The sequence below is a fragment of the Delphinapterus leucas genome, chromosome 11 (genome assembly GCF_059928025.1).
Source record: "Delphinapterus leucas isolate spDelLeu-1000000601 "Yukka" chromosome 11, BTC_Dleu_Yukka2, whole genome shotgun sequence".
Classification (NCBI taxonomy): Eukaryota; Metazoa; Chordata; class Mammalia; order Artiodactyla; family Monodontidae; genus Delphinapterus; species Delphinapterus leucas.
The window spans coordinates 31,090,817-31,117,622 of NC_143139.1; the positions used below are offsets into that span (position 1 = coordinate 31,090,817).

The window sequence follows — 26,806 nt, forward strand, 5'->3', positions numbered from 1 at the left end:
ATGATCATCACTTTTGTTAAAAATCCTGGAATATTCTATGTTCTCGTAGCATGTGAGACAACAGGGAATTATGTTCATTTGTAGCCTGTGTGAAAGTTCTAATATTGAGGAACAGAATACTTCTATGGAAATAAGTGGGAACTTTCCCTATTTTATCTTCCTTAATGGAGGCCATGCATACCTTGCCACCCACATACCTATACCTGACTTGGTAAAATAATTTTTAATACTGTTTAATAGCAGAATATAGTTTGACAACTTACTTTAAAATATTTTATTTTCCCAGAACTTTGAGAAACTACTAACAATAAAATCCATATTTGCATAGAATTATTTTCCTTCTTTTTCCCTTCCTTCCACCCTCTTTGGATATTGACCATGTTCTTACCATGAGAGTGAAACTGGGGAATAGAGTGATTCACTCACTAGTGAGTAAAGCAACCCAGTCTCTGTCGTTAAGGAACGTGTAGTTAAGTTCAGAAGACTGACATTGAATAATGATGGAATAAATAAATGTAATTGTATATCATACTAAGTGCTGTGAGGAGAAGTTTCAAGATGCTATGAGGGTACCTCAAGGGGATCTGATCCAGACTGTGGAGGCAGGGAAGTGTGTCTGTGTCTGTGACGTTTAATTAAGTCTGGAAAGAAGAGCATCTGAGGGACCCTAAGGCTAGCTTATTGTCAATATGTTATCTCAGCTGAATCTCACAAAAATCCTATAGGGTAGGACAGGTGTGATCTCTGCTTGACTAATTGAGGAAATTGAAGCACTGAGATTTTTGTGTGACATATTCAGGGGCATAGAATTAATTAATTAGTTGTGAAAGCTTGAACATACCTATGTTCAAAAAATGTTTGCACTGCACAACTTTGTAATAATTTTAGAAGTGGTTTTATATTTGGAAAGACACATTATGGAGGTCATACCTGAGTGGGACCACAACCATTAAAAATTCCCATGTGGGGGCTTCCCTGGTTGCGCAGTGGTTGAGAGCCCGCCTGCCGATACCGGGGACACGGGTTCGTGCCCCGGTCCGGGAAGATCCCACGTGCCGCGGGGCGGCTGGGCCCGTGAACCATGGCCGCTGGGCCTGCGCGTCCGGAGCCTGTGCTCCGCAGCGGGAGAGCCCACAACAGTGAGAGGCCCGCGTACCACAAAAAAAATAAATTCCCATGTGAAATGAAGTTTTAGTTCTTTGATTTTATCAGTCTTCCATATAGAATATTAACCTTAAGACTTTTAATTCCTAAGTGGAGAATCATTTCTACTAATTTATTTTGCTACAAATACTTTTTGGAAATAGGTGAAGTATAGCATGTACCTTTCTGCTTCTCAGGAAAATAGCTTCTAGTAATGTCCTGGAACATTTTGACCCTCGAAGATTTTCTGGATAAAACATAACCCATATTTTTAACCTTGAAAATGCTAAGAAATAATTTCTCAAGCCACTTTCATAGAACCACAGATTTTCAGGATAAAACATAACCCATATTTTTAACCTTGAAAATGCTAAGAAATAATTTCTCAAGCCACTTTCATAGAACCACAGATTTTCAGATCTCTAAAGAATCTCAGAGTTCATCTGATTTAGCTTCACTATTTTACAGATGAGAAAACAGTTTGTATGATTTGCTCAGTTTCCAAAATTATGTTCCATAGAATTTTATTCCTTGGAGGTACCTTGTACTGTATTTCCCTTTTGGAAATTCATAAAATATACCAGAATATTGACAGCTCTGACATATTTCATTTTATTTTGCATAATGTTTCCCTAATCCCTTTTTTTTTTTGTAAAGTATATATTTTTAGTCTCAAAAGATATAAAATACCTTAGGAATAACTGACAAAATTGGCATATCTGTCTTAAAGGGAAATTTGGCATTTCTAATGAAATTGTAGATGCCCTACTGTTCAGGAATTCTACTAGTGGTTATATACAATAGAGGCATCCTCTCACTGTTCACAGAAGACCCTTTTGCTTTTTGTTTTTTTTTGACAATTTGCTAAACATTGTCATAGGCACTGAGTATTCAGCAAGTAAGCATAAGCATAGGAATATTTATTATGGCATTTTTCATAGTAGCCAAACATTGGAAAGAATGTAAATGTCTATCAACAGGAGAGTGAATAAATTGGCTATATTCATACAATGGAAATGCTATGTAGCAGTTAAAATAAATGAATAAGATGTATTTATCAACATGAAAAATAAATCTAAAAAAATTGTTACATGAAAAAGCAAATTGAATATAGACATGTACGATATGATAATATTTATGTAATGCAAAACAGTAATATGTATTACCTGTGGATGCATACATCATAAAGGTACAAAAACATGTATCGAAATAACACCAAATTCAAGGTAGAAATCTCTGTGGAGAGGTCCCTCATCTCTTAAGATCATATGATCAAAGAATACTTTTATTAAGTAACATCCATAGTTATTCCATAGTATACTCTTTACAAGATGGTGTTATAGAGAATTTTTATTTTTATATTATATTGTGGATTAGTAAAATATTCTAAAATGTTTTGTTAGACTTACTTCAGAGTAATTTGAATTAATCTATAATGTATGTCCCATAATATCACACATAATTTGAAATGAATATTCTAATGATTTCTACTTTGTACAGTTGTTGGACAGATGAATTTATACTTAGACACTTTTGTGGCTTTCAGGTTAAGAGAGTCTTATAATTATGGTGTATTGTTTTAATGTTTTGTGGTAGTATTAATTTATTTTAAAAGTAGAATTATTTTATTGTCAGTGTGAGAATGGAAATTAAATTATGTGACAGATCATTGGTAGCTGCTCTTATTGTAGAATCTAATGGAAATGTTGTTAAAGTTATTAAAATGTCCATTATCTCACTTTCATTTTCTCTTAGCTGCTATGCCTTTTTTGCCTTCTTCCATGACAAGCCTAAAATTATCTCAAAACAGATTTACATGTGTTCCGGAAGCAATTTTAAATCTTCCACAGTAAGTTTATTATTTTAACTTTAAAAAATGCACGAGGTGGAACAGAACCTTCATAAACATGGTTTTAACTTAGACATATAAATGTAATTGATTTCTAAACCTACTAAACTTAATGTTTTTAAATCTATGAATGTTTGACTTTTAATATTAGATGAAAGATGTGAATTGTTATTTGGACTTTTTAACTTTTATATTAATTTAATGTGCTGTTGTGTAGAAACAATTTAAGAGTAATTAATTGTTGCATTATTATAATCAAATGAGATTGTACTGGCTATCACTTTAACTTTTAAAATTTCACTTGATTTGGGGATTATGTTGCTAAAACACTATTAACTTTGAAATTATACTTGTTATGTTTGAGTGACATTTTTGGTGAAGAATAGGATAATTTATGTCGTTCCAAGTATTTGGGGATATTTTTGGTTAATTTCATTAAAAATAAAAGCTTCCTATTAACTACAAATCCAGGCATTAATTAGATTTCAAATGTGTTGTAATCTTAAATAACTATTCTAGTAGTGTTATTTATTATAAATAAAATCCATCAAGGTACATGTGCAAATATATACATATACAGGCAAATAATACTTAGTTATAATTTAGCCATGGAAGGTGTGAGACAGATGAATAATAGTTAATTTAAGTCTAGGTTTAGAATGTGTCAGACACTGTAGTTTACTGCTTAACAGTGGATCATCTTTTTAATCTTTCTAATAATCCTATGAAATACTTACTGTTATCATCTCCACTTTATAATGAGAACACTATTTCATAAGAGAGAGAAAGTAACTTGCCCGAAGTCACAGTTCTTAAACACTGGTGGTTTGATTTCAGACTCTTAATTCTGACATACAGGCATCTATAGAATACAGGTGGGCGGTCCTATATTTTAAACATAATTTATTCTTGAAAATGTGTTTGGAAGCCACCTATTTGTAAAAGCTCATTAGAGGGCTTCCCTGGTGGCGCAGTGGTTGAGAGTCCGCCTGCCGATGCAGGGGACACGGGTTCGTGCCCCGGTCCGGGAAGATCCCACATGTCGCGGAGCCTGCGCGTCTGGAGCCTGTGCTCCGCAACGGAAGAGGCCACAACAGTGAGAGGCCCGCGTACCGCAAAAAAAAAAAGCTTATTAGAAGATGCATGTCATAAGAAAGCTTTCTTCCCAGAGAACTAAAAATATTATGCAGTCCCTAATTACACTATACCTTTAGACACCATCTTCAGGTATACATTTTAGTGTTTTATATGTATTTTTTAAATTTATTCTTTTGTTTCACAAATGAGCGTGTGGTTGGCCAGCTTCAGTCTCCAAGCTTAGTCTAAAAGCTAAGAGACACTGCCTTTGAACAACCTGACGATTCTCAACTTTGTCTCAGTTGCATTGTTTGTTAGACATACATGTCTTATCTTAAATATAGTCAAATTAATTTTCTTGTTTTCAACATTTTTATAAGGTAACTAGGGCAAAATCTAGATCATTTAAAAATTAGAGCAATAATGTTGCTCTGCAGATCTGAATCTTGGTCTAGCAGGCAGTACAGCTATTTGAGCTTAGAATTAATTCATAATACTTCAAATATGCTGGATGAAAGGGATCAGTATACAGTAGTAAAAGTCCAGGCAACATTTTACATAGTCAAATATACCACAATTGTTGACTATCTTTATTCTTCCTACACATGTACATTTACATGTGACATGTGTTTTTCTGCTATTTCCTGCAAATTTTGGGTAGCTATTCCTGCCTGAAAGCAACAAATTTACATTGAGGGCCTACTGTATACAAGACATCATGCTCAATGTTATGATACTTTTCACACTGAGGCTGGCTGCTAAAAATGATAGTAAACTTAAGGACCCAACCTCTGAAGAATCCCTCCAGGTACGAGTGAAATTGAACAGAGAAATGGAGGCTACATATTTGTAAATCTTGTATAGAAGGCAGGAATCTTAATGACTGTTTTTGCCTTTGTTAATTATGATTTCTCATGCATCATAAGTGTTTGTAAAACACTTGGTCTTTCCTTATGGTTGACATTTTTATGTTTCTGAAGTAGGAAAATTAGGCCTCAATTTTGTTTTTATTGGTCCTTTTTAAAAATGTTCCTGTTGAGACATGCCTTTTTTTCTAGCCTGTATATACCTTTATGTACACAAAAAAACACGTATGTACTCATATATAAATAATGTTAGTTTTAAAGTTATACCTTATTCTCACTCTGGTGAAAATTACTTGTGATGTTATTTCATGTATTTTGGAAACATTTGATTTTTATCTGGACATTGTATTGTTTCAGCCTGCGGTCCTTAGATATGAGCAACAATGATATTCAATATCTACCAGGTCCTGTGCACTGGAGATCTTTGAACTTAAGGGAACTCTTGTTTAGTCATAATCAGATCAGTATCTTGGACTTGAGTGAAAAAGCCTGTGCATGGTCTAGAGTAGAGAAACTACATCTTTCTCATAATAAACTGAAAGAGGTAAGAGGTCATCTTTATTTGTTTAGAATTATTTCCAGTTTGAAAATATGCTTTTATAATTTGCATTATCACAAATGATCATTTCAAAATCTGTTATTTGATATTGCTTACTTTTTGAATAAGATCTAATCCTACCCTGAGGTAAATGGGTATATTAACAATGCTTAATTTCCTTAAAAAATCACTTTTTGTGCTCTATTTTATTTTGAATATTTATATATATATATTTAATTATGAATGTGTGTAATGCTTTAAGTGTGACAATTTATCACAAAATCGCTAATCTGTTAACAGACTCTCAGGCACGCTGTATTTCTCAAGTTGTCTCCGGGCCATATGCAGCCTGTGTTTTTCAGCTGACATTCTTTTCCACATTCTTAAATTTCTGCATTCACCCAAATGGACAGTCTCTGTTATAAATCTGAAATTGATTATCCATTCGTCCCAGAAAAATTTTTTTTTTTTTGGCCAGGTTCAAGTCTGTTGCCTATAAAAGCCAAAAAAACAGTAAAGTGCCTGAAACCATGAGGTTCAGAATAACTCTGAATATTTTGGAATACCTGACTTTTTTTGCAGAAAATTAATGTTTGCTATTATAGAAGTAATGAATATTGCTTAAAAATTTGGAACAGAAAGAAATTCCAATATTTATGCCACTTAAGGTATAAACATTTAGTTGTATTTTAAGAACAGTAAGTTGTACATAAGTCTGTGATGATTAGATCTTTAGTTTTACTGAAGAACACAGTGTGAGGGAATAGACTGAAGCCACAGATGATTGGTTTTGGATACATAAAAAGAACTTCTTTACTTTCAGTGTTGTGAAGTGATGAAATATGTGAAGGAGGCAGAATGGGTTTTTAAAGATTATAAATAAATGACATAGATTGGGGTAAGTCCTTTATATGTATGTTTTCAAACATTTATAATGAAAACTATGACAAACCTTTGGAAAGTTTTAGAACTCTGTTGAGAGGCTGTGCAAGGTGCTGATGGGATCTCTGAGCCTCTCTTGTTTTATATTAGCATCTTGTGTTTTGGCAGCACACATTTCTTTCTTCCCACCAACAAGATTTGCCCTTTTTTATTTCATTAAGATTCCTCCTGAGATTGGCTGTCTTGAAAATCTGACATCTCTTGATGTTAGTTACAACTTGGAGCTGAGATCCTTTCCCAATGAAATGGGGAAATTAAGCAAAATATGGGATCTTCCTTTGGATGAACTGCATCTTAATTTTGATTTTAAACACATAGGATGTAAAGCCAAAGACATCATAAGGTTAGATAATTTTATTTTCATTTGTTTTTATTAAATTTGTTTCAGATATCCTTTCTTTGTGATTTTGATGGATATATAGTTACAATTTAAGAAAAAAATATATAGTACCATCCAACGTTTATTTGTCATTTGCCCTTTATTTAATAAATGGGTTTGTTTGGTGCCACTGCAGAGTTTTTCATTTCCTCCTAGCCAAGTTAAGGTTGACAGAATGGCTTCTCCTTATCATGCTTTTCAGTAGAAAGGGACTCTAAAAGGAAATTATTACTATTTGGTCTCTTGTTACCAGTTATACAATCTAAAGAAATAAAGCATAGTATTATAACTTCTCAAGCTGCATTTCATATAGCAAATAGTTATCGTATGTCTATTATATCTTAAAGCATTATAGTTACTTAAATGATATAAAATTACATCAATTTTGCTTAGGAAGCTGATAACCTACTCAACTTGATCATTTTTGAAACCACCAAAACTTCCACGTATCACTGTTTCTGGTTTTATATTTTATGAACTTCAAATATCTTTAATAATGAACTTTATTCCACTCTTTGTTACTGTTTGAGCACATTAGTCTATTGTTACTGTTTGAGCACATTACTCTTATTGTTACCTACCTGTAAAATCATTTATTTTTATTTCCACAAAACTACTGCTGTCCATATTTATCTTACAGGTTTCAGCTCAGTTATCACCTCTTAATGTATCCTTGACTTGCCTATAATGTCCACTAAGTCAAGGACCATGGCTACATTTACTTACTATTTCATTCTTGGCACCAAACACGGAGTCTGGCATACAATTAATAATTGTTGCATTACGAGTGAACTACAGTTACCTAAATCTCTTCTTTAAAGTTTCTTAATTTATATTTAGCTTTTTGTCTCTTTTTATGAACAAAGATTTGTTTTTTTTGTTCTCCTGAGTGTGATTTAATTTGAAAAAACAAAAAAGATCTTTTCACCAACTTTGCTAAATAAACGTGACTAGCCCACACCCTACACAATTATTTCCCATGATTTTCCTTCCTGAAACTGGAAAAGATGTTCATATAAAAATGTATTCAATTCTTACTAAACATTTAGTAGAACTGGTTTTCGATGTGTTATGCTGTATTATCAAGCTACTATATAACTAAATATTTTTAAACATATTTAACATTTTTAGAGAGAACATAGACCTGTAGTAGTTTAGAAATTGTAGTCCTCATTTGCTTTTTTAAAGAATGACAAAGAATGAATTCTTAATAAATAGACATTTGGACCATTGATTTTCTTGTTTATTGGTGATGAAAACAGAAAATAAGCTGTATGTGAGAAAATGACTGATTTCAATAACAGCAGGTACAAGATCTGATCTGCCAGATCTTGTTTTCTAGAGCATCAAATAATTCAAGAAAATAATGATGCTTTTTGCTCAGATCATCAGGAATGTTGGACAGATTCCTATTAGTTATGAGAACTAATCAGTCAATATTCCCTAAGATTCACTTATGATTTAGTTTATTTTTCTAATTTTAAACTGTGGCAACATTTTAACATAGTTAAAATATATCTTTCTATATCCATTTTATTTTTGAGAACATTTAAATGTACTATTAATTTAAAGGTGGTATTGCTAGCCACCTGCAGCACTTCTAGTTAGTTTCAATTATTTTCACATTAAGACTTAGGAACAGCAGCATATTATCTGCTGATAGTATAATCATTTATATGTATCAATTTATAATTTAACCAATATGTTCTCCCTTTCCATTTACATTATGTATATGCATGTATGATATATATGAATATATACATTATGTATACCATACATGAATATATGTATGCATACAATGTATAATGTACCAAATACGACCTCACTATCAAAGTTTAGTATAGCAGTATGCTTATATACTCTACCTTGATTGTTTATCCTATGAGCTTTGTAAAATTTTATACTTTGGGCTTCCCTGGTGGCGCAGTGGTTGAGAGTCCGCCTGCCGATGCAGGGGACACGGGTTCGTGCCCTGGTCCGGGAGGGTCCCATGTGCCGCGGAGTGGCTGGGCCCGTGAGCCATGGCCGCTGAGCCTGTGCGTCTAGAGCCTGTGCTCCGCAACAGGAGAGGCCACAACAGTGAGGCCCGCATACTGAAAAAAAAAAAATTATACTTTATAATTTTTAGGGTTTTATTTGTGTTATTTAAAGAAATTATGTGTGTGTATAAAATTCTAATGAGTATTACAAACATATTTTGAAATTTTGATTATTTCTGGTGATAGAATGTCATTATATTTGATAATGCTGCCGATCATTATCAACTACACTGACATCGCTAACAAAATATATGCATTAATAGTGCATTGAAAGACACATGCATTATTAGTTACATGAGCTATGCACTCTTTTGCATACTGTATTTTAGAACAGTTTGATATTTGAAAGAATTCAGTGCATAAGAATTCACCTATATCATAAGTACACTGCTAAGCAGTTTATTTTATTTTTGTTTTTCAAATACCAGGTTTCTTCAACAGCGGTTAAAAAAAGCTGTGCCCTATAACCGAATGAAACTTATGATTGTGGGAAATACTGGGAGTGGTAAGACCACCTTGTTGCAGCAATTAATGAAAATCAAGAAATCAGATCTTGGGATGCAAGGTGCCACAGTTGGCATAGACGTGAAAGACTGGCCCATCCAAATAAGAGGCAAAGGGAAGAAAGACCTCATTCTAAATGTGTGGGATTTTGCAGGTATTTATTTTGCTAGAATTTTTTATTCACACATCTTTTTAAAACAGGGACTTAAAAACTGAATTTTCTGTTCCAATACTGCAAAGAGACCTGGTGGATCCTATGGAATTATTCCAAAGACACTTATTTCTCGTAATTCTACCCTCGCCACCAGAATGGAGAAGCCATGGAAGGAAATGTTAGGAACCAGTACATGCCAGCTGAAGCTAAGTAGCTGACACATGTGAAAAGTTGTCAGTCCCTAGTAAAAAGCCAGTGTAGCCATGTAACCGTCATCTTTTTATAGTTTTTCTCTTTCTTTGTGTGATAAATAGTGGATAGTATCACTTAATTTTATTTTTGAATAAGATGAAGAATTCTTGCCTATTTTCTGGAAGGCTAAAAAATTCTCTAATCTTTATTTAGGTTGTGAGGAATTCTACAGCACTCACCCCCATTTTATGACCCAACGAGCCCTGTATCTTGCTGTCTATGACCTCAGCAAAGGGCAAGCTGAAGTTGATGCCATGAAGCCTTGGCTCTTCAATATAAAGGTGATCTGTTCTAATCATTTGAAAATAGAAAATAATTCTTGGGTTTTTTTTTGGTATGTAAGGTAATTTATTTTGGGCAAACAGGTGCTTCAAATAGTCTCTTCAAATAATTTTTTAAAAGAAAGAAGCACTAAAATTTTGAGTTGGGAAAGTAATTAAGTTGTGACATGAAAATAGTGTTTTCTATATTAGTGAGAGTTATAGAAACTGGAAACCATTTTAAGCTATAAAAATTGAGAGTTTATAAGTTAAACTATTTTTGATATTATTTTGATATTATTTGATATTATTTCTGTTTTTTTTTTGGCTGTGCCACGTAGCTGGCAGGATCTCAGTTCCCCGACCAGGGATTGAACCTGGGCCACATCAGTGAAAGCCTGAATCCTAACCACTAGGTGACCAGGGAATTCCCTGATATTATTTCTTAAGGGTAATATGAACTTCCCTAATTTAAAATAAACCATAGTGAAAAAAAGCAATCTGTGCATCACCAACTCTGTCCTCAGAGGCAATTTAGTGTGAAGTCCTTCAGATCTTAAAGTTTTAAATGGTCCCAGATTAATAGTATATTTGGAATTTTGCAATTTTTCCAATTTGTCCCTTGCTGTCATATTGTCAGCTATTACTTTATGTATATATGGTTTTAAATATATATGACTTTTTAGAATTGAGACCAAAGTAAGAGTGAATGGTCTTTGAATGATGCTCCAGTGGGCTCTTCTGTGAGGCAAGCCCTTAAAAAGATTTGTCAGGAAATTTCAGCTCCATAAAGCTTGTTTTGTCATTTTGGTAATTTTTTAAACTTCCTTTTTTTGACTTTATTATAGCTAGCCAAAGTGAGAAAATACTATAGTCACAGTAATATTTGCTTTAGTGACTTTTTTCATTGTAGACTCCACACTGAATGACTTTAATATGAATTAAGGAGATTGAATTTACAGGTAAGGAAGAGAAAATATAAAACAAATTATATTACTCTGAAATAATTTGGGGGTTATTAAATACTATTTTATTTAGAAGACCAAAGCACACTTAGAGAATAACCCATTTTAAGGCACGGAAAAAGCAAAAGAAAAATATACTATTACTGTTACATAGGCCACCTGAAAGAAAAGTGGTAATAATTGGATAAGAAGGGGCATAAAATTGACTTTTAAAATTTTGTAAGGGTAAGTTTTTTCTTAGGTTTAAGGAAGCAAAGGAAGTTGTTATTTTCTTCTTAGAAGTCTTGATTTCTCATTTCCACTCAAGTGAATTTCATAGAAAGTGAATGTCAGTGGAAATGTAAGCAGTCTTGATTTAAAAAAAAAAACACAAAAGTATTTTGTATCTTTCCCCATAGGCTCGTGCTTCTTCGTCCCCTGTGATTCTTGTTGGGACACATTTGGATGTTTCTGATGAGAAGCAGCGCAAAGCCTGTATCAGTAAAATCACCAAGGAACTCTTGAACAAACGAGGGTTTCCTGCAATACGGGATTACCACTTTGTAAATGCCACTGAGGAATCCGATGCTTTGGCAAAACTTCGGAAAACCATCATAAATGAGAGCCTCAATTTCAAGGTAACATGGTTCATTGCCGACTTTAGGTAGTAGATAAATATAATTTATTAATTCTCATGTTGTGCAACTGCTAAGAAATGTCAAAAGTCTTGAGAAGAGAGCAGCTATCTTAAAATTGTGGGTGTTTTTCAGAGCTGTTAACATTATTAAAGTACTTTCAATTTTAAAATTATTTATGCTATACTTTATTTCAAACTCATAGAAGTGGGAATAAAAATAATTTGAGGATACTGAGAGAAACTAAGAGGATATCTGAGAAGCTGAGAGAATATTCCTGAGAGAATCTGGGGACATGTTTCTGATGCCCTTTCTCTCCCAACTTCCTGTAGTGGTGATTCAATCCAAAGGATAAAGATGAATGTTGGGGTCTTGGGGTTATCTTTCTTATATTTTCCATCTGCTTTCTTTTTGAGTTCTTATTTTATGCTCTCCTTGATTTTCTTTGTTGTTCCTTCATGTCTCTTGTCACTGTGATCTCCCTTCCATATATTTTTTTCTCAATATTGGGAGAAGTTTCTTTCGTCTGATAATCAGGGTCACTAATTTGGTTTTCATCAATGTCTAATCAATTTTTAGTTCATACAAACTGGGTTTTTTCATTTTGGGAATTATGTTTTTGATTTCAAAGTTTTCTTCTGGTAAGACAAATGTAATTCATAGAGTTCATAAAACGCAAATAAATTGGTTAGCATTGAGAACACTTGTTTTTAATACTTGCAAGAGAAAGAAATTTTACCTGGGTTCTACAGACAGCATGGTATGAACTGTACTGAAAAACACCCTGAATAGTTCAATGTAACAACACAATGGTGGATTTCACTGTTAGTCTCTGTTCGTTTAGCTCATTAGCACTAATGATCAAGGCCATGGCTTATAACAAGGGTCCTGTTTTGCCTGGACAGTCCCAGCATAATTATTAATTGTGTCCCACTATATTCTCAGAAGCATTCCAGTTTGGATGATAAATTATATGGTCACCTTGGTTATAATGTGTAGTTAGCTTAGTTCTTTTCCATTTCCACAGATTATGTTCCTATCCAAAACCTAATGAGCCATTTATAAACTGGTCTTTGTGGTGCCCAGGGAGAGAATTTGCACATTTGTATCTTTCAGCACATTTATCCCAGTCACTAAAAGCTTTTACAAATGGTGGATCAGTGACATTTTATATAAGAAGAATGAAATATCATTTATTTGTAGATTTTCTTACTTTTTTTGTGGGATATATGACTAAAGAGTAATATGACTTTTAAGAAACAAATATACAAAATTAATATATTCAATTAAATATTCTCCTTACCCAGGGAGTTTTTTTTTGAGATTATACCTGTGCTTACAGAACTTTGTTATTTATAATATTTTAATAGCTTCTCTTTTTATCATTGGTATCAGAGCATTTATCATATTTTAAAAAAGACTTCTTGGAGGATGAGTTTGTTTTGAGAAAGCCTGAATTTAGTTGAAGCAAAGTCTGGATAAGGTGGTTCATCAAGCTGGACTGGTATTGCTTTAGGCTAATAGCAATTTATCACTATCAATCAATGAGACCAATTTTCTTTCTGCACTTGTACATGAACTCTGAAGGCAATACCAGATAAGGAAGTAAAACAAATGCTTTGAGAAATGGCAGTATTATTTGAAGAAAGGTATCTATTACTAATGGATACATCATTCTGGCATATTGGTTTGAAAATCTGTTTGATTGCTTTGCAGAATAGTGACTCAGATGACCCCAAAACAATAAACCTGCCAGAACTTGAATATTCTTTCCTTCCTGAGTTGCTTCAACCTGTATTCAAACAACAGCTTTTAATCTACTAGAAATCTTTTTTTGTTTGCCCTTTCATTTGTTTTTCATCTTTTCCTTTTATCTTGGCTCTTTTCTAATCTTTCCCTGTCTCACCCTTATTAACATGTGTCTGTGCAGACTTCAGAATAAAAGTTTTTTGTTTTTGGCTGTTGGTGACCTGATAATAAAGCTTAAAACAAGGAGGACAAAACAGAATTCAGTGCCAACCATATCCCTCTCAATCTTGTCCAGCCCCTTAGCAGAGTGGGATCCTTTGCTGGCCCTGTAATCCAGCCCTGTAAAGTTCATCCTTTTGTTACTTGATTGCTTTCTGTGAGAACTCTTGTTTACTTTTATATGTAGGTTTCCCTTCTTGGGTTAAAACATATATTTCAGTCTGAATTTATTTTTTATCTTAATTTATAAATGATGAAGAGAGAGAATATGAAAAGTGCAGGTTAGTGAAATTATATTTAATTTTCTGGTTCAAAGCATACATTGAAACAATCTTGAATGTTTGGAGGTAAATATGAAAGCAATGGTTACAGTTGCTGTAAATCAATTTCCTTAAGATTCTAGTTAAAAGTAGAAAGAGCAAGTTAAAGTGTGTGTGTGCATGTGTGTAATAAAACCCAATTTCTGTTTGTAAAAAGTTGAAGAATTCAAGTAGAAATTATGTTAGTTATTGTCAGGTAAAAAGAATATACAAGAATATATTCATGGGTTGAGAAATGGGGAGAGTGTGCCACCTGGTGGTTCTCAAAGGTATTTTAGTTACTATTGTTAGGGTTGCATTTCTATTTAAAATTAGATTTTTAAGAAAAAAGTTTGGAAAAGATTTTAATTATAGAAACTATCACTTTAAGGTCATTCTTTTAAAATTTTATTTTATGTATCTCTTGATTAGTAGACAGTTGTTAGATTCTAAGTGTAACAGACCCCAGATCATCCTCTCATATCAGAATCATTGGGCTTTAGATGATTTCTTATTTTTCCAAGTTCAAGTTTCCACGAAAAAGCATAGCTTGGGTGAGGAAGTTTTTTGTCTGTCTCCAGATTTCACTGTTGATACGTACATTCCACTAATACAACATTTTGCAAATAACAAGAACAAAATTTAGTTTTACCTTGGGTTGTGGATCACATTTTCATCTAATAAATAAGGTTCAAACGCTCTTACAATACTTGCTGACTTCTTATGCTAGCATATCTATTGCATGTAAGTTTAATGTCTTAGAAAACAGAAAGTCCTTTATTTACGGTCAATGATTTATCTTGGATTTTGCCATGGATTTTCTGAATAGCTAGATAAATATTTCCATGTAATATTATTTGATAGTTCTTTCCAAATTGGCTTCTGTGTTCATATTTTTTCTTATTTTAAGATCATCTTATTTATGCCTGACAATTTAATTGGTTTTACATTACATTTTGATTTTATTAAAAAATACAGTTCTGAATGATTAGCATAGAATTTACCACCCACCTGACAAATCGATGAATAAAATGGATTTTTACAGCTTGTCATTTGTAATTTCGTAGATCCGAGATCAGCCTGTTGTTGGGCAGCTGATTCCAGACTGCTATGTAGAACTTGAGAAAATCATTTTATCAGAGCGTAAAAATGTGCCAGTTGAATTTCCTGTAATTGACCAGAAACGATTATTACAACTTGTGAAAGAACATCAGCTGCAGTTAGATGAAAATGAGCTTCCTCATGCAGTTCACTTCCTAAATGAATCAGGTTTGTTTATTGCATATTCTTTGAAAGCTCTGCTGTAGTAATTTGTGAAAATGCACCTGAACCTTGTATAGAACTTACATTTAAAATTTAACAGAATATTGACAAAATTCTTTAATAGGTAACTGATTTTTTTTCTTTTTGAAAGATCATCATGAGCATTGATGTTGAATCATGTATATGTCATAAGAGAAAAATTTAGAAATTATCTAAGGGCAGTAGTGGAAAAGGTCTCTGAGCAGGAGTTAAAACATGGGTTGTAGAACTTGACTGTACTATTCAGGACCTGTGAGACCCTATGTGGAGGCTATTTGTACACTGAAAAGAAGAATTATTATTGGGATGGTTTAACTTGGCACTTGGAGAATCAGTGGTTGCCTGAGATGATGCAGCTGCTGAGTGGCAGATCTTGCTCTGTTGCATAACATGTTGTCAGCATGACCTCACAGATGAAAACTCTTGAACAGATTTTGGTGCTAATTGTGTACTTGATCAATATAACCTTGCTAGAAATGTGTGAGTTGATTTGTAGTGCTCGGATAAGTGGTTGGGAAGTTGCTTTTGATCTCCAGATTCTGCTGTATGAAAAATAATCTTCATGTGGATTGAATCTGATCCATTCATCTCCTCATTGTTCTTAAACCAGTAGCTTCCTTTGATATTTTGTGTTTCTTACCTGTATTCGAAAATAAGATGTGTCTTTGTAATATGTAATTAGAAAGCCAAAAATATTTATGAATTTCTATTTATTTCTAAATACATGCTCTTCAATGTATGGCTTTGTCTTAAATATGCTTAAATATGATCATTTTATTTAGTTCAAAAGATAACTTTTTAAAATAATATTTGGATTTCAGGGCTTGGGAGCTATGTTACCTGGGTTCGGGTCTCAGCCCTGCCACTGAAGTTTACTCATCTGTAAAATGAGGAGGTTGGACTAGATTCTCTCTAAAGCCCCTTGATATTTGCATATTCTAAATTCTATGTTTCACTCTTGATTTTTACTCCAGGGGTCCTCCTTCATTTTCAAGACCCAGCCTTGCAGTTAAGTGACTTATATTTTGTGGAACCCAAGTGGCTTTGTAAAGTCATGGCCCAGGTTGGTATATTATATTTTTGTGGCATGGGAGTAATGATTGAAGAAAACTACAAGTGACACCTAGAGCACTGAGTTTTATAGAGTTTGTATTCAGTTAAGGTAGAAACTACTGTGAATATAGAAAACTGTAGAACAATTTGTGTAGAAGACTGCATAAAGAAGAACTTCATGAAAGAAGAGAAGACATCTTAGAATTAACTTTAATGTCTTTGTTTTCAAGTCACAGACAGGTGCTTGTACTGCTCTGTTCCGTAGTACTTTTCTAGATCCTGATGATAGCTTTGGTTTGGTTATTGATATAGTCAATTGAATGAAAGCTTTGTGAAAATCTTTGGGATAAGTACATATACGAAAATTGGGTTGATGAGCCTCTGAAACCTCAGTCTAGACAACATGGAGGAAAATTTTGACTCTTCAGTGGAATGTAAGTTCTAAATGCTTACAATTTTAAAAATTTTGAATAGTGGTGGTTATGGCTGTCTTTTCTCTATTTATATTTCATATGGAAAATTATTTATTCTCCCAATAACAGTTACCAATGAGTTTATATTAATTAGCTATCATAATCCACCTCTATAGATTTGCCACAGAAAACCATTCAAACAGAACACACTAGCTCAGGGTTCCTCAATGTCAGCACTATTGACATTTTGGGCCAGATAATTCTTTGTTGTACATTGTAGGATGATAGCAGCATCTTTGGCCTCTACCCTCTAGATGCCAGTAGTACCTTCCCAGTATGACAAGCAAAAATGTGCCCAGACATTGCCAAATATTTTAGGATGCACAAAATCACCCTGGGTGAGAACAACTGCATCTGGATGAATCATGAATTAAAGTGAGCCTGGGGAGGGCGTCTCCAGCATGTGCACTCACTGGTGGCTATTTTGTTTATGAGTATAATTTTTTGAGTCACTAAAATGATTGTATTTTTTTATGTTAGAAATCTCTCTTCTTTTTTTTTTTTTTTTTTTTTTTTTTTTGCGGTACGTGGGCCTCTCACTGTTGTGGCCTATCCCGTTGCGGAGCACAGGCTCCGGAAGCGCAGGCTCAGCGGCCATGGCTCACGGGCCCAGCTGCTCTGCGGCATGTGGGATCTTCCCGGACCAGGGCACGAACCCGCGTCCCCTGCATCGGTAGGCAGACTCTCAACCACTGCGCCACCAGGGAAGCCCCAGAAAGCTCTCTTCTAATCAACTATAATGGTAATTAAATTCCCTCAGGTAATCTTGAATAATAGTTCCTAAATTTCATCTAAGGAAGAATAAGAAAGATATTTTAAAGAGGGAATTAATTTGTGGCTAAATCCTATACCACAGAACTTGAGAATGTATTGAAACGTTGCAATTGGCAGTTAATTGTAATGGGACAGTTATTACTATTCTGGCAGTTTTTTTTTTTTTTTTTTTTGTGGTACGCGGGCCTCTCACTGTTGTGGCCTATCCCGTTGCGGAGCACAGGCTCCGGACGCACAGGCTCAGTGGCCATGGCTCACGGCCCCAGCCCCTCCGCGGCATGTGGGATCCTCCCGGACCGGGGCACGAACCCGCGTCCCCTGCATCGGCAGGCGGACTCTCAACCACTGCACCACCAGGGAAGCCCGTCTGGCAGATATTTTTAAAGTAGATTTTCATCCTTCTGCACATATGCCATGGAAAGTGTGATTTTACTCATCTACCTAATGAGAATGGAGCCAGGAAGGTATAGTGGTCAAGAGCACAAGCTCTAGTGTCAGCATGACCTGCGTTCAGATCTCTCCTAAATCCTTACTCACTTTGACATTTCTTAATGTTTTAACCTTTTGTTTCTTCACTTGTAAAATAAGGATAATAACAATATTATCTTCTACATTGCCTCCCTAGTTCAGTATAAGTGAATAGTAAGTTTTAACAAAAGTTTATATTTGACCTATTTGGTAATTAAAGACTTATGATTTCAGGAAATGAAAAAAATCTTCAAAACTGTAAAGATGTATTCATGTAGTTTTGGAAAGTGTGCCAGGTATGGAGCTAAATGAAACAGTATGTGTAGTTATATGCACTCTGTGTAGAAAAGGGAGTTTTAATTGTACCCTAAAGATTTGTTGTTAGGTGGCACCTGTATCAGAAAATAACTGAACTCTGTATAGTCAAGAAAAGGCTAAAGTTGTACCAAAAAGTGATGTGTTTCCATGTGAATTGGGACTATTTAAAGTTGCACACATGTGGATAATATGAGAGTGGGTACATCTTATTCAATAGAATAACAAAGTGGTTTCCATCAGAATCACTATCTTTTAACAGAAGCAAATTTCCATCATGATGCAATAAAATCCCTGAAGATACTATGGAGTAATTAAGTTGAAACTCTCATTAGCATAGTTATACTATTAGTTATACTATAAACATGTTAATTTAATTGAAAATTAAGTCAAGAATTTGAACAGCTCAGGTTATTTTGAAAGATAGATCTAAAGGGTCAGTAAAATTTCTTAATGTAAAAGATAAATGCCATCATTTTTATTTATGTGATATACTGAAATATGTCATTTTTATTAAGGTTTAAAGAGAATGAAAGCCATAAGTAATCACGTGAAGACAGAATGATCTGCCTGACACCAAACCAGCAAAAATAAATAGGGTTATTCACCTCCAAGTGAGTCATCAAGACAAGGGAAGAAATAATTTCATGGTGTAGAAGCTCTAATGAGCCCAGCCACCCTCTTTGTGCCCAGAGCTCTTAGGTCACTAAACTTATTAAAGTTTCCATCAACACACAGAGAAATTTGCAAAACTCATTTAACTATATGATAAAAGAGATATGAAATGGACTTACTGGTAGAGTATTATAAAACTTGCATGGCAATTTAATCTTGATAAAAAGTTGTGTGAGAAATTTGGAAAATTTTCTTTCCTTGCACAAGGGCATAAGTTAGCCTTAGAAGTTACCAGGCTGAAGGAATAATAAGAGGTCTCTCAAAGGTGATAAAATTAAGATAAGGTTTCAGTTTTTTATTGCTATATAACAAAATACCCCAAAACCTAGCGTACACAAGTAAACTTGGAGTAAAACATCAACAGCTTATTGTTTCTCACTGTTCTGTGGGTTGACTGGGTTCAGCCAAGCGGTTCTGCTCCACATGGCATTGACAGGGGTCGTTCGCTTGGCTTCCTCATTGAGCTGGGCTGGAGAGTCCAAGAAGGCTACACTCACATTTTTGGTGTGTTGGTGCTCCTCCATGTGGCCTCTCATATATGCCTAGACCTCTTAAAGGCCAGGCCCAGAACTGGTAAAATGTCAGCTCTGCCACATTCTAGTGAGCAGAGCAACCACAAGTCTTGTTCAGGGAAATGGATGGATTCTATATCTTGAAGGATTAAGCAGCCCACATGTAGAGAGAGAAAAAATTAATGTGTCCATCTTTGGAAACTATCTGCTACAGATAGTGGTAGCGCAGCATAGATCTACTAAAAAAATCAAGCACAAACTTCTATTTTAAAATCAGTTTGTCGGAGGCCGTGCTACGCCGAGCCCTGCGCGTGAACAGCTGCGGCAGGGGCAGCATCCAGCGGCGGTGCCAGCAGTTCCAGCCCGTTGCTTTACTTTTTAGCTGCACCAACGTAGTCATTATGCCGAAGAGAAAGTCTCCAGAGAATCCAGAGGGCAAGGATGGATCCAAAGTAACTAAACAGGAGCCCACCAGATGGTCTGCCAGGTTGTCAGCGAAAGCTGCTCCCCCAAAACCTGAACCTAAACCAAGAAAAACATCTGCTAAGGCCCTTATCCTATGCATAGATCCTCACATTAGCCCTACTGAGAAAGAACTGGCAACAAAGGTTAAAAAAGGTGCTAAAGGGAAGAAGGAGGAAAAGCAAGAAGCTGGAAAGGAAGGCACAGAGAACTGAATCTGTAAACAAAAGAGAATGATTTGTCATGAAAATTAGGGTTGATTTTATGTACCTCTTGGGACAACTTTTAAAAGCTATTTTTACCGAGTATTTTGTAAATGCTAATTTTTTAGGACTCTACTAGTTGGCATACAAAAATATATAAGGATGGACGTTTTACCTTCTCATAGTCATGATTTTTTGAGATTCCTATCATCCTTGAGTAAAATAAATACCAATTTAGTATAGGAAGCTGTCTGTAAAATTGATTCACCATTCCATGCACTTGCTTTAAAAATTTAGTCCTGTGCATACTGTGGTGTTTTTACTGTGTGTATTTGAATTTTTTCATGCAGTTTTTCTAGAACAATAATCAGTGGTGCTTTTGTACCTAGGTTTTATGTGATTTTAATGAAACATGGATAGTTGTGGCCACCTGCTGACTATTTGTGGTTTAAAATAAAAGGTTTTCCTGCCTGCAAAAAAAAAGTAAATAAAATAAAATAAAATCAGTTTGTCTAAGTAAAATAAATTAGAATAAGTATACAATAATGGCTGACATATGAGAGGTTACTTATATGCTTTTCAAAGATTATCTCATTTAATTCTCAGAACAACTCTTTTAAATGGTACTTTATTAGAGCCCATTCTTGAAGATGAAGAAATTGATGGACAGAGAGGTTAAATAATTTATCCAAAGTTACATATTCAGGGAGAATTAGAGTTACGATTTCAAACCAAGTGGTTTGACTCCATATTCAGGGAGAATTAGAGTTATGATTTCAAACCAAGTGGTTTGACTCCAGTGCCTATGAACCTAACCCTAGGATAAAATGCTCCAAACTTTATTTTCCCCCAGTTCACGAATTCAACAGTATTTATTCAGCACCTAATGATGTTCCAGATATTGTTCTGGTGCTGGGGCGACAGCAGTAGACAAAACAAGTTTCCTGCATTCATGGAGTTGACGTTCAAATGGGAGGAAATAACCAAAACATGGATCCTTAACATGTTAGGTGGTACAGAATGCTACAAAGAAAATATAAAGTATGGCTGGGGGTAGAGAGTGAGTTTGTCAGACAGGTCTTAGCAACTTTAAAAACACTAAAACAGCAGTTTTCTTCACTACCTAAAGTGTAAGAGCAGTTTGGGCTATAAACTATACAATATGGAAGAAGTCCCAAATTATAGTTTTTATTATTTAATGACCCATTATACATTGCATTAGATATCATTATGTTCAATCAGTCATGCATTCATTGATTCAATGACGGTATATGTACAAAATAGAAATATGGTGTTGAGTGAGACAAGTCCTCGGGCCTACGGATTTTACAGTCCAGTATTTTACCCAGCTACATGATAATGTAAATAATGTTTGTTCCTATTTAAGTATCCCTTAAACATTATAGATCTACTAAAGAAAATTAAGCACAAATCTCTTTTGAAAATTAATTTGGCCAAGTAAAATGAATAGGAATATGTAGATAATGGCTAACATTTGAGGGCTTGCTATTTGCTAAAAATTGTTGTATGTATTTTGCATGTTTTATGTGTATATTATTTTGTTCTCATGCAATCTAAGAGACAGCCACTTTTATTATCTTATGTTACAGAGAAGGAAACTGTGGGTAAAGAAATTAAATATCTTTCCCAAGGTCACACAATTGGCAGTAGAGCCTGGATTTGAACCTGAGTTCTCCTGAACTTATATTTTTAATTGTTATGTTGATGATCAAAGCTCAAAGTATGGTCTCCACATTAGAATCATCAGCGTTTCTTGTTAAAAAAGCAGATTCTCAAGCCTCATCTCAGACCTACTGATCCAGACTGAGTGGAGTCCAGTGAAATTCAGGGGTTACTTACTTTGTTTGAGAATCACTGAAATGTGCTAAGCTACCTCTCTTCTCGCTGATGCAAACCATCTCCTATTATATAAATGTAAAGTAACATTTCTATTGCAAACCTGTAGTGATAACACAGTCTGGAAGATAATTTCCCTAGGAATATACTATTGATGAGACTGTAACAAGGATGTGGGGTACTGGATTGATGTGTTAATTAGAGTTGGGGAAGGCTTGTGGTTCATTGGTTTCAGAGGATCTCCAGAATTTCTGATCTGAATTAACTCCCTTAATTTAATAAAAATTTTTTTGTGTGTGTAGGGAGTACATGCCCCACTGGGCTTCTAGGCTACCTGGCTGCTAGCTAGAGAAATTAGGTCCTGTGTTGTACTTGACAACATTAAAATTGTTTTAATCATTTTTACTGAGCACAGGAAATGTTTTAAATTCAAAACTTTCCAGAAAATAAATTTTAGTGATTATGTATAAGTTTAAATCTTTCAGATTTTGACAGTGAAAGTGGAGGGCTGTCCAAAACATCCTAAGGGAATTATTTCACGTAGAGATGTGGAAAAATTTCTTTCAAAGAAAAAGAGATTTCCAAAGAACTACATGTCACAGTACTTTAAACTCTTAGAAAAATTCCAGATTGCCTTGCCAACAGGAGAAGAATATTTGCTGGTTCCAAGCAGGTAAGCCAAAACTTAAAATTTTATTACCCTATGGAAATTCACCATATATTATATTGTTTTAGTAGTCAAAGTAACTTTGGTCTGTGATAAATGTAGTAACTTTTTTCTTCTTGTGTAAACTTTGTACTGAAGTATAACATTTTCTTTTAATGAAAACACTAAATTTGACATTTAAAGATACAGTAAATGACTGATTTTATGTATATAATTACTAATTGATTTAGCACTGCCTAATTTAATAAAGGTTAATAGTGGAGATAAGTCTCTGTGTGTGTGTGTGTGCATGCGTGTGTGTGTGTGTGTGTGTGTGTGTGTGTGTGTGTGTGTCCTTACATGGCACTGGAAGAGTTATTAGGCAGATTCTGGGGATATAGTGAGTTTTCAACATAGTCTTAAAATAATTTATGGCTGTGAATTTTCAGAGGTATGGGCAACACAATGGAGGCCTAAGTTATAGCCCTGTACTGTAGAAATTCTTACTGCTTTATAAGCACCTGGGAAATGTTATAAAGTAATATGACATTGAAAAGTGCAAATTGCATTGGTTGATGGATGGTAACTAATTCTAAAAATAGATATAACTCTTTTCTAGGACATGAATTTTTTTCAAGTTTTACATAATCCCTTTACCTGTCTATGCATAACGAACTGTAATAATTTATTTATAGTATAAATAAGATTATTGAAAAAATTTCATGCATCTACATCTGATCATGCATTTGAATTAATTAAATAACCATTAAATTTTGAGTAGGAAGAGCATGTAGCGAAAGAACATTATAAAAAGTGCAATTGCTTAGAATATTTATCTTCAATTCATTGATTTCAAGTAGTAAAGCACTTTGGTCAACATGATTGGGTATTTTATGAAGCTGTATAATGACAGTGTCCTTTTATCTTTAGTTTGTCGGACCACAGACCTGTAATAGAGCTTCCCCATTGTGAGAATTCTGAAATTATCATTCGACTGTATGAAATGCCTTATTTTCCAATGGGCTTTTGGTCAAGATTAATCAATCGATTACTTGAAATTTCACCTTACATGCTTTCAGGAAGAGGTATGTATTTAATGAAGAATTAATATTTAGAGAAGTTAGGAGGAAAGCATATTAAAATTAATGTCATTTTCCCAGAGTTTACTTGTTTGAAAGGCAGCTGAAAATCAGAAAATAAGCTCAAAAGACCTCAGAGTGGCCAATATAAAGACATACACTCAAATAAATTCATGCAATTTGTTAAGAAGAAAATTCCTCAAAGCCCATGTGTGCTTATTTTAGACACATTTACAATGCCTATGACTATCTCGCTTTGCAAGCCAAAGCAGACTAGAAGTAGCAATTTTAAAAGGTGAAATTAGTAAGCATCATTTGTTTAAACACACCCACCCAACCTACACATACACACAAACATACACACACACACGCACGTGCGCGCAAAGAAAAACTAGGAATGGCCACCACTGCAGTCAGGGAGTTTTATTTAACAGTGTAACAGTTCCTGACCATTCAGACCATTCTGTGTAGGGACTATAATAGCTCTATTCTGCTGCACAATCCCTGAGGGGTTTACAAAAAAGAATAAAAAACGGGTGTTTATAATGCTAGCTCTTCCTCCTGGAAGAAGGAGAGATCTTAGTGCTCCAAAGGGAAAATATAATTTTTTATGTGCTTAAAAATCAGCTTTATTGAGGTGGTACTGTATTCTGAAGTAAACCTTATGTTGCTTGCAGTTAATCGACATATAGAAAGTTACATCACATCAAAGTGTTGGTTTTAGCATGACCGCCAACCTCTTTTTAAAAGTTATGGGAACTTATTTATGATTCTCTTTCTTCATCTATTACACATACTAAACTACTTAACACCATGAACCTGAAATCTATCTTAGGTTGTATACTGGGCATTTTATTTACTTCATTCCAAAATTGAGGATAAAATATTTAATATTATATTTAATAGATATGGATGGGGACTCATATCTTTAACGATTCCAGTACTTTCCATCAAAACAAATATATCTCTCTTACTGTCATTTGTCACTGTTAGTGTCATTGTCACTGTTAATTTATGGAGCCGCTAATAATTAATGGTTATATGTGGGTTCATTTAAACTTCTTTCAGAACGAGCACTTCGCCCAAACAGAATGTATTGGCGACAAGGCATCTACTTGAATTGGTCTCCTGAAGCTTATTGCTTGGTAGGATCTGAAGTCTTAGATAATCACCCAGAGAGTTTCTTAAAAATTACAGTTCCTTCTTGTAGAAAAGGTAAGGAAATTAATTAAAAACTTTGAATTGTACCACTAAAGAAATCTAAACTTTTTAAAAAAACTTTATAGTTTTGTGACAGAATAAGGTTCTTTCCAGTTTTGTGACAGAATAAGGTTCAGCTAGGGTGTTGATGAAGTCTTCTTTGGATTATGTAGGCTGTATTCTTTTGGGCCAAGTTGTGGACCACATTGACTCTCTCATGGAAGAGTGGTTTCCAGGGTTATTGGAGATTGATATTTGTGGTGAAGGAGAAACTCTGTTGAAGAAGTGGGCATTATATAGTTTTAATGATGGTGAAGAACATCAGAAAATCTTACTTGACAACTTGATGAAGAAAGTAGAAGAAGGTATGTGTTGATACAACATACAAATGTTTTTAAGTGATCCTTTCAATATTTGTGAAGTGAGGTTTGAAATAAATGTAAAAATTATTCTTATCCATAAGGGATGAGTTAGAGGATACTAAATTCAATTGTAGTGACAGTTCAGAAAAATATATTTATTACCCAGTAAGATCTTATACTCTAGATTCAGAAAAAATGTTGGTTTGAGAGTTTGAATACTGGCTATTGAGCAACATAACCTCGTCTGTGAAATAAGAGTACTGACCAAAACTACCTCATAGAATTGTTATGAGGATTAAAATAGATGATATATGGAAGTAACTTAGCAATGATAACCATAGGCTAAGTGCTCCAAGAATGTTGTAAAAGTAAAGAATATATAATTTCCTACTCATGAATCAATAGTCTAAGGCAGTTCTGAATTCTACTTTCTAGTGAGTGAACCTAGGAATGAGTATTTAAAATTCCTAGTAGATAGGTATTAATTCAACTTTTAAAACTTTCTCAGAGTTTCTAGAGAAAAATAAGATTGGTAAGAAAACCTTAAAGAGTGATTAGAAATCATAGAAAATATGTGATTATTTCTGTAAATCAAAAGGACAAACTTATGTACAACCTTAATAGTTTACCTTTTAAAAAAAAATGTTTTATGTACTTCTCAGGAGACCTCCTAGTGAATCCAGACCAACCAAGGCTCACTGTTCCAATATCTCAGATTGCTCCTGACTTGATTTTGGCTGACCTGCCTAGAAATATTATGTTGAATAATGATGAATTGGAATTTGAACAAGCTCCAGAGTTTCTTTTAGGTAACTATTTTTGTTGATTTGAGAATAAAAATTAGAGTGCAGCTTTTATTTATAATCTAGAAAATATTTACATATAATTATATTGTCATAGTTTTTAGTGTCTTCATATATTTTTTGTAATGTTTTTCCTTTGGGATAATATATTTTAAAGTAATATCATGTTGGGACTTCCCTGGTGGTCCAGTGGTTAAGTTTCTGCACTTCCACTGCAGGGGGCGCGGATTTGATTCCCTGGCCAGGGAGCTAAGATCCTGTATGTGGCACGACACGGCCAAAAAAAACCCCCAACACTTTTGTAGGCTGGGTTTGAGTTGAGGATGGGACCACCATGGAAGCACACATATTTATGAAATATGTCCTTGCATTTGCTTTAATTTTCAGTGATAGGGAAGGCATTTAGGAAGTTTTCAGTTGAGTAATGCAGCCATTTTTCAGTCACAAAAAGAATAAGTAAAGGAAGAATACCTCTAAGTAGTCATTGTAGCAATTTTGTTGCTAAGTATGACAATCATAAATTTTCATTAAAATATTCATAAAAAGCCAATTTGAGATTAAAAATTCAGAAGCATTAAATTGGTGATGTACTCAAGTTCTAAACATTCCTGAGAATACTTGGGAGCTATGGAGAGTATTGAGTTGATTTAATGTAAAGTATTTGAAGACAATTCTGACTTTACTTTGTGGAGTATTTGTTGTTGTTATGTGTGTATACATTTTATTTTAATTAAATTTCCACAGAGAGAATGACTAGACGATGTGTCAGGATA

General features: G+C 34.2%; 1 protein-coding gene and 1 pseudogene across 9 annotated transcripts in view; both read left to right on the forward strand.

Moving 5' to 3' along the window:
• Positions 1-26,806, forward strand: part of LRRK2 (leucine rich repeat kinase 2) — a 150,738-nt gene that overhangs the window by 84,907 nt on the left and 39,025 nt on the right. For 8 of the 9 annotated variants that reach the window (XM_089920545.1, XM_089920536.1, XM_089920537.1 and 5 more), the window contains 13 exons: positions 2,899-2,992; positions 5,293-5,479; positions 6,577-6,758; positions 9,262-9,491; positions 9,897-10,024; positions 11,367-11,585; positions 14,917-15,118; positions 16,126-16,214; positions 22,429-22,616; positions 23,520-23,674; positions 24,737-24,883; positions 25,042-25,233; positions 25,893-26,039. In XM_089920545.1, the coding sequence (XP_089776671.1) occupies positions 2,899-2,992; positions 5,293-5,479; positions 6,577-6,758; positions 9,262-9,491; positions 9,897-10,024; positions 11,367-11,585; positions 14,917-15,118; positions 16,126-16,214; positions 22,429-22,616; positions 23,520-23,674; positions 24,737-24,883; positions 25,042-25,233; positions 25,893-26,039 (2,160 nt within the window). The remainder of the gene's footprint in view (positions 1-2,898; positions 2,993-5,292; positions 5,480-6,576; positions 6,759-9,261; positions 9,492-9,896; positions 10,025-11,366; positions 11,586-14,916; positions 15,119-16,125; positions 16,215-22,428; positions 22,617-23,519; positions 23,675-24,736; positions 24,884-25,041; positions 25,234-25,892; positions 26,040-26,806) is intronic. The other variant, XM_089920539.1, reaches the window with a different exon arrangement.
• LOC111174110 (high mobility group nucleosome-binding domain-containing protein 3 pseudogene) lies at positions 16,280-20,102 on the forward strand (annotated as a pseudogene).